The sequence below is a fragment of the Bactrocera latifrons genome, unplaced genomic scaffold (genome assembly GCF_001853355.1).
Source record: "Bactrocera latifrons isolate USDA-ARS-PBARC rearing strain unplaced genomic scaffold, ASM185335v1 scaffold_229, whole genome shotgun sequence".
Taxonomy (NCBI): domain Eukaryota; kingdom Metazoa; phylum Arthropoda; class Insecta; order Diptera; family Tephritidae; genus Bactrocera; species Bactrocera latifrons.
The window spans coordinates 255,047-263,309 of NW_017535841.1; the positions used below are offsets into that span (position 1 = coordinate 255,047).

Genomic DNA, 8,263 nt, shown 5'->3' on the forward strand with positions numbered 1-8,263 from the left:
GCGTCAATGATTTTGTTCATGATTTGCTTCACAATCAAACGCAAAATTCGAAGCATAATTACTACTGAACCAACTGTTAGGTGTAAAATGTGTTGCGGAACGCCAGGCAAATCCAAAGAATTAATTATCATTTACCACACAAWCAACAGCATTTTCCGCTTTAATCACGATTTGATGATCATCTGTTAGCATTCTGTCTAATGTATTCTTCCATAATCCAATCAATTCATTATGGCGATGAAGTATTCGTTGCAATTCTCTGATGATGTCTTCTATCTTTCTGCTGTACAATGCACTACGACGGTTTGTTTGATCACTCTCGATCCCAATGAAATAGATTTACAAGAAATTGTAATCGCCATCAGGAAGCGGAAATAGTGGCCCAGCACGAGAATACACTTGACCTTGAATATGCTTACCAAACAAATTCAAAATTATTATAATGCGATCATTCAAAGGAAACGGTAGAGTATTTTTTCGAGCAGGAATTACCTTGAACGACGGATTGTATCCGATTTCATTGATAATTGAGGCAGCGAAGAAGTAATTGAAAGCACCCATTTTAGTTTTGAACATTTGCAAGAAATTAGTTTGATTCCGTTGTTACACCTTCTAGATACGATCGCAATGCTTAGGATGGCGATAACAATGTTGGCAATTTATCTTTTCCACCAAGACAACACAATCCGGGTGTTTCTCCTGGAAATTTCGATGCATTGCAATGTGGACATACTACAACCATTGATCCAATTTCAACGACAGGAAGAGATCGATAATCAAATGCACAATCATATCGGAATGCTACTCGAAGCAAATTGACATTGCCAGCACTTCTTAACAACAGCGCACCAGTCGTTTCTTCTTTTCGTTACGTGGCGCCAATTAGATATTCCAAGTGAAGCCAGGTCCTTCCAACGGAGTGGAGGTCTTCCTCTTCCTCTGCTTCCCCCGACGGGTACTGCGTCGAATACTTTCAGAGCTGAAGTGTTTTCTTCCATCCGAACAACATGACCTAGCCAGCGTAGCCGCTGTCTTTTAATTCGCTGAACTATGTCAATGTCGTCGTATATCTCGTACAGCTCATCGTTCCATCGAATGCGATATTYGCCGTGGCCAACGCGCAAAGGACCATAAGGACCATAGGGCGCAAATATGTTGAAGAACCTCGCTTTGATGCGGATTGTGGCTAGACGTTCATTCACCGGGGTGAATGATAGTACTCGGCGGCGAAGTCTCTCTCCCACCACGAATCCCACATCAAACTTACGCTCCTTTATATGGCCACTGTAGTAAATGCCACAAGGACCTACTCGTCTCTGTCCTTGTCCCGTCCATCGCATTTCTTGGACGGCGGTGATGTCAGCCTTTATTTTTACGAGGACATCAACCAGCTGGGCAGCGGAACCTCCCAATTAAGGGACCGGTCATTCCAGGTGCATGCCCTCAATTCGTAGTCCTTATTTCGTTTGCGATGGTCGTCATCAAAAGTGGGGTCTCTCATCATTTTTACGTGGCGGGTCCCATACCCAGCGCACAACCCTATGCAGGGAATGTTTCGCCTTCTCACTTTACCTCGCCTTCAAACGGATGTTCTTAGGCTGCCCAGAGGATACTTGGTCCAGGACCGGAAGTCGTGAGCTGCTTGAATCATATGTAAAAGAATCGTTTTTGGCCACTCCCAAGTGAATGGCGATCAGAAAACTTTCCTCACTTGCGTGAACTTCTACACATGACTCCATCCTTACCACAGGAAATTTCCGTGACCACTTCTTAAGCGTTTTTTTATATGAAGTTTTTACATTTTTGAGAGCTGGAAACTACCCTTTATAATATTAGCATTCGACTTTGATTTTAAGATAGTTAAGAAAATTTCAATCATATTGAAGACAATTATTATAATTGCTACATTATTTCGAGACTGATAACCCTTCGTTGTAAGAGAGCAATCAACTCACTCGTTTCTACGGGAAAAATCCTAATTGTTTTAAATTTTACAGTATCGTACGGTAAAGCGGACGGGGACATTTTGAAATTATGATTTCTTGACCTTTTTTCGATTTTTTTTTAAACCCGTACTGAGAAAATACTTTTTCATCAAAGTACAAATCATCAAAATCAGTTCGGCCACTCTTGAGTTATGGGACTAGATCGCTTGGGACACTTTCTTTTATATATATAGATGAACTGATATACAAGCATAAATCTAAATATCATTGCTCATATTAAATTTATTATTTTAATTGGTATTTGTATTTTATGCTACAATGGTTATAGTCCGAAAATATGAAATATTTTTTTTTTTCAAGCAATACATTTGTATAAAACGGTATATTTGTCCTTTTTTATTTTTCATCTTACTTCAACTTATCTACCCGACGCCTTTTCGCAAATGATTATGTTATGATAACAAATGCTCACATACAGATTTGGCAACGGCCATGGCAATAAATATTCAATAATTCTTTGCTTGTCGAGATACCCCGTTAGTTGCCGCCAGTAGTGAAAAAAATTTGTCAAAAGTTGAGCCCGTAGTGCCAGCGGTTTTCTTTTTTTTTTTTTTTCATTTCAACAATGTGTACACATATTATATATAGTTTTGTAAACATGTAACTTTTCATTTATAATTTTTTATAATATAAAATATGAAAACTGAAATCAAACTATTAAAACAAGTTTATATTTTTCTAAATAACAGCATTCGATTCTGATTTTGATTATTGAAGAAAATTTTTATAATTACAACAGTATATCGAGACTGCCAACCTTGAGTCTAAGAGAGCAATCAGCTGACTCGTTTATACGGGAAAAATCTAATTTGTGGGATTCTATGGTAACGTACGGTAAAGCGGAAGGTGAAGGTGTTGACTAATCATTTACATATCACTCTCATAAGATAGCTCGTATCAGCTGATTCGGACTGCGGTGTTGATTAATTGAGCTATGACATTTTATGTATGTTTTCTTATTTGGAATCGCAACGTGCTCGTATTTGATTTTAGTTATTTTTTGTATTTGTTTTACGTTTTAGTTGATTTCCCATTGTGTTGATTTAATTTAACCTCTTAATATATGTACGTATTCCTTGGTGCTTATGTGTACTTTTCTAACTTTCAATGCTTCTTGGAAAAAAAAATAATTTTCTTTGGATTGTTTCACTTTTCCATCCTTTGGTGGGTTCAGTTATTCACTTTGGTTGCTTGTGTAAGAGGCTCGAAGGACTATTTGTATATTGCACTTAGCTTTTACTTTGTATGTGGGGGGTATACTCACTTTTAATTATATTATTTTTTACAATTCAACAATTTGTGTAAGTTAACAATAATTCAAGCAATAGTTTGTTTTTGAGGGTAAGACTTCAATATAAGCAATTAACACAATTTGAATTTTTATTTTTTGAATGGTGCGATGCTGGTAGTTGTGTGTGGTGAATGTTGCAGTCAGATGAATGTTGAGGTATGAAATGTCACGGGGTCAAAAGTCTCATAAACAAATACACTAATTTTAATTTCGGTAGGTGTCTTTTTATCATATTATTATTATTTTTGTTATTACATCTTATATATATAAGGTTATGTCATGAAGTTTGTAACAACCAGAAGGAAATGACGAAGATCCTACAAAATTTATGTATAAGTGATCAGTTGAGTTGATACATCTTTTCTGAATGTCTGTATATTCGTCCATTTACAATGGGTTTTTCCTGGTTGGAACTAATATAAGTCACGGCTCAAGGTATTTGCTAACATTAATAAATCAACAAAACGCCTAGAGCTTATCACAAATTTGTTGAGGCGGGTAATGTCAGTTTCGGCTATGTCTTCTGGTTTGCCGAAGCTAAGACTACCTGTCTCAGTCGTGGAAAGGAGCAAAACGTGCCTAGGTGTTTCCAAAACCCCAACATCCCCACCCCCCCCCTTCCTCAATTTTAGCAAATGTAGTAATACACCATAGAATATTTGTTCCGTGACTGCGCCTAAAGCTCTTCAACAGCACCCAATATTTGCCTTCTAATAAAGCTTTATATGAACACGAAACATTTGAACTTAAAGCGTATGGAGGAAGACAAGGGTTTCTTTGAAATTTTAATTGAATATGTTATTTATATTTTTAGAGTACTAAAGGTTTTTTATTGTAAACATATCTACTTATTTAGTTTTTAAATTTTCAAAATATTTTCTGTTAATATCTATCATTTGCTTTAATTTTTCTTTTTTTATACAGTTTCTTAACAAATAATGCATGACATGTTGGACAACATATCCTGAATTAAAATTAAGAATTTTGAATATAAAATGGTTGTAATTTGTTGCGAATAAATACAGTTTTCTAAACTAAAAGAGATTTGTTTAATGTGATATAGAAATTAATTTCTATAGTTTATATACAAAGTGGTTTTAGTAAACCAGTAAAGCTATTAGTAATTTGGTAGAAAATTAATTAAATCACTAGATTTAGTATTATTATATAAATTCGGCAAAGAAATGTAACAATATACAATTTTTACACCCTCACAACATGTTCCACAGAGTATAACAGTTAGTCCAGAGAATGTGTGATGCTCGATTGGACGGCAGAAATAAGTACTATACATAAAACAAGACTGTTTATAAATAGAGGAATGTGCACGAAACGAGAAAAATGGAAGAAGTCAAGCAGAAAATGAAAATGTCATGTCACATGTGAGTGATAGTTTTCTTATGAAAAAAAGTATGTTTTCATTCCATTTTTGGCCTTTTGGCTTATATTTTTATAGGTTTATATGCAATCATATTTGATATCAGTATAATTTTGCTAATTTGTATGAAYGAATGTATAGTAACATTTATAGCTAATTTGTACTTGTATATCCAAATGTAAAAATTAAACTTATCACAACAATATACATACATTAAGGCGATTAAAAAAAATTGTGTGAACTTTTTTTCCACTTTTACCCCCTCAAATGTTAGTGATTGACAAATAAAAAATCCTCCCTCAAGCCGGGCGCTGTAGCTTAAGGAATTTCGTTTTTTCATTCAAACTAAAATTTCACCAACTAACTTTCGTTTCTAAAAAAAAATCCATCACATATTTAGAACCTTTCAAACTTTAAAAAATTAATCGATAAATTTTTTTGAAGCACCCTAACGTACATATTTTGCACACGAACATATGAATGCCCATTCAGAAATTCAAATTATTATTTTATCACTTGTCAATATGCTGCATGTGAGCGCACACATAAATACAAACATATACATATGTATAATATATTTGTATACATTGCCGAACAAATAATGCACAACCAGTGGCGTAGCTAGGTAACCAAGGGCCTTGAGGAAAATTAAAAATGGAGCCCACTGCTATGTAAACTGATAAGGTTTTATCAAATAAAATTATGAAATATAAAAATACTTTCAAAATGCTAAGTTACCTAAGCTCTTTTTTTGTACACTACAGGTCAGGTAATAAATATATTAAACAATAGCATAACAACATACATTGCTATTAATACATGGTGTAGGAGAAATAAGATTCAAGGGATTATTACGAGTATATATAGGTCGGACCTACCAACTGACTAAATAACAATTGTATTTACAACTTTTTCATAGCTTTAGTTTTCGCAAAAGTATTAATGACTTTGTTAAACCCAGGCTTGTTGCGGTTTTGTTTTCAATTGCTTTTAGCGATAAATGTCGGAGTCGAGTTTAGCCCATATTATTTCTTAAATATTCTTTTTTTTAATTATTTTTAATTTGCTAAATGATCTTTCAGCTGCTGCAGAACTGATAGGAATTTTAATGAATAATAATATTGTTGTAAATACTTCAGTTAGGTCGCATTCTAGCACTCCATTGCTCATTATTGAACAGTGCATGCTTGAGGTAATTGAGGTAAAACTAAGTGATAAATATTAATAAATTGAAGTGAGAAAAGTCTGAATATTTTCTTTGGAATGCGTCCCACTTTTGTAATAAAGTTGCATTATCAACATGTAATAAAAATGCTGGTGTTAGAAAATCGAATATATGACAGACTGCACTTATACCAATAAAACGTGTATCTAATTGAGATATTATTATATTATGTCTAGTACATTATTCAAATTTTCAATTTTAAATACATTTTCCTGGTTTGCAAATCGCTGATCAACAGCTAATTCATCAAAATGTTTTTTAACATTTCTTTGCCTGTTTTCTTGAAAATGGGTATCAATAATTATATATTTAAAAAAAAAAAAATCCTGATATTAAACAGTTACTTATTATGAACCAAATAAAACGCTAAAAATATTACCTTATCTTTAGGGATAGCAAAATCCTGCCGCAAAATATGATCATATCAGACAACAAGCTCTACAAAGGACGGAAAATTATTGATGTAACCTTCCTGACTTAATTAATCTTAATGCTTTCTCAAAACCAAATAACATATCATACTTGTGTATGATATCAAATAACCTTCGAAGAAGGTTGACTAAAAAGTTTGCCAATTTCGGACAATTTTTGTTTACTATCTTCTCATTTTTGGCGTTGTTTGCGTTTAAATGCAAAACGGGGTTTTTTCTTTTTATTTATAATTTTAGTTTCTAATTTATTTAAACAATGCCATATTGGATTGTGCTCGAGTAGGTAGGTACTCATTGTTCACCGACTACGTAAGAAGTAAAATAAAAGAAGGAGGAATACAATGATGTGCTACAAGTGGCGTTGGAGAATCCCTGGAAAAAATTATTATCGTTATTGTTATAAAACGTACATTTCACTACCCGTCAAATTGACAACACTTTCAACCTACTGAAAGAATTTAGAGGAATTCTCTAGCCAAAAGTCTTGTATTTCTCTCTTTGAAAATGGGAGAAACTTAAAAAAGTTCAGTTCGATCGAGATTTCTGAAAAGGCTACGGGGCTCCTGAGCGAGAGGGCCCGGGGCATTGCTCCGCCTAGGCCTTAGATAGCAATATCGCAGCCACGGATAATATGATACGAGACTTTAGCATTGGCTCTCTTTTTCTCTCAAACGCGTTCCCTGATTATTTGACAGCGATGGAGATCAGGGAATTTGTGACAGTTGATTTCAGAAAAGGCGAGATGCCAGAAGTAAACCGCTATAATTACCTGAAGAAATTAGTGTGAAATGAAATTTCATTGAACTGTGCGAACATATTTTGGCAAAATAAAGGTTTATATAAATTAATTAATGATTTTGAATTTTAGCATTTATATATGTATGCATTTTCAAAGTGTTTAATTTAGTGTTTTGTATAATTTATTAAGTAAACAATCTAATATTTTTCAGCAATGGCATCATTGGCAAATGTTATAAAAAATGCGAGTTTTGATAGCTCTCTCTCGAATCAAAGAGTCTCGTATCATATTATCCACGTCGTAACCAAATTGGCCTAGCCCAAATGTAGTAAATCTTATAACAAAAACATTTTCATTCATAAACGTAGACGCACATTCAAACAAGCAACCTAGCTTCATTCTTAAAAACAGAGGTCGCAACATCTCCGCGAGAATGCAATGCGTCTTTTCGCGACGATTTCATAAGCTAAAAAGAATACGTTTAACAATTTTCTGGTGTTTCTCTAGAAGGAAAACTGACAACCCCACAAACTCTCAAAACAAAGAAAGTGTCACAAAACTGGCAAAACTTTTCGATTTAAAATATCTCTCAATTCTTAAATGTTTTGCCGTATCTCGCAAAAATTAGCGTCGATATGTATGCAAGCTCGTGCATAAACATACATATTTATACTTTTTTGCAGGTAAAGCTGTTATAAGCACGAGAAACGGCGACAAATTGTTTTCGTAAACATACACACATTTGTATGTCCTGTGGAAGCATTTGCTTATTTTGCTTGACGGTCTATGCGTGAGAAATAAAAAAAAAATATTGAAAATTAGATGGATATGCATATATACTTATATATGTATTTTTAAATAGTTAATTAATCTATTACATTATAATTTTAAAAATTAACAAGAGAAATAATTTTTATTTGTTAGTTATAATATTAAATTTTTTTTTGATATTTTCGTAATTATCAAAACTTAATTGGGCCAAACAAGCCAAATAAATCAAGATTTGTTGATCTCTATACAAGTTATCGCAGCTAGCATAGCTAACGAAATGTAGTACAACAACAAAGTTATCGTAGCTAGCAAAATATTGTATACTGACAGGAATGTTGCTCAATAAAGTTGTTTTCCAAAAATTGCAACAACGGCACATTTCGTCGGCACTAAACCAGAGCGGATGCCGTGCCGCTGCAATG

At 33.7% G+C, this 8,263-nt stretch overlaps 1 protein-coding gene across 12 annotated transcripts in view; it reads left to right on the forward strand.

The window, feature by feature from the left end:
* The window catches only part of LOC108968753 (voltage-dependent L-type calcium channel subunit beta-2), a 393,950-nt gene that overhangs the window by 251,855 nt on the left and 133,832 nt on the right, over positions 1-8,263 (forward strand). The window contains exon 9 of one of the 12 annotated variants that reach the window (XM_018932984.1): positions 4,527-4,660. The exons of 10 other annotated variants lie outside the window; for them this stretch is intronic. In XM_018932984.1, coding sequence (XP_018788529.1) covers positions 4,527-4,540 — 14 coding nt within the window. In that variant the 3' untranslated portion in view covers positions 4,541-4,660. Of the gene's footprint in view, positions 1-4,221; positions 4,338-4,526; positions 4,661-8,263 lie in introns of those variants that run through there. One more of the 12 variants, XM_018932985.1, reaches the window with a different exon arrangement.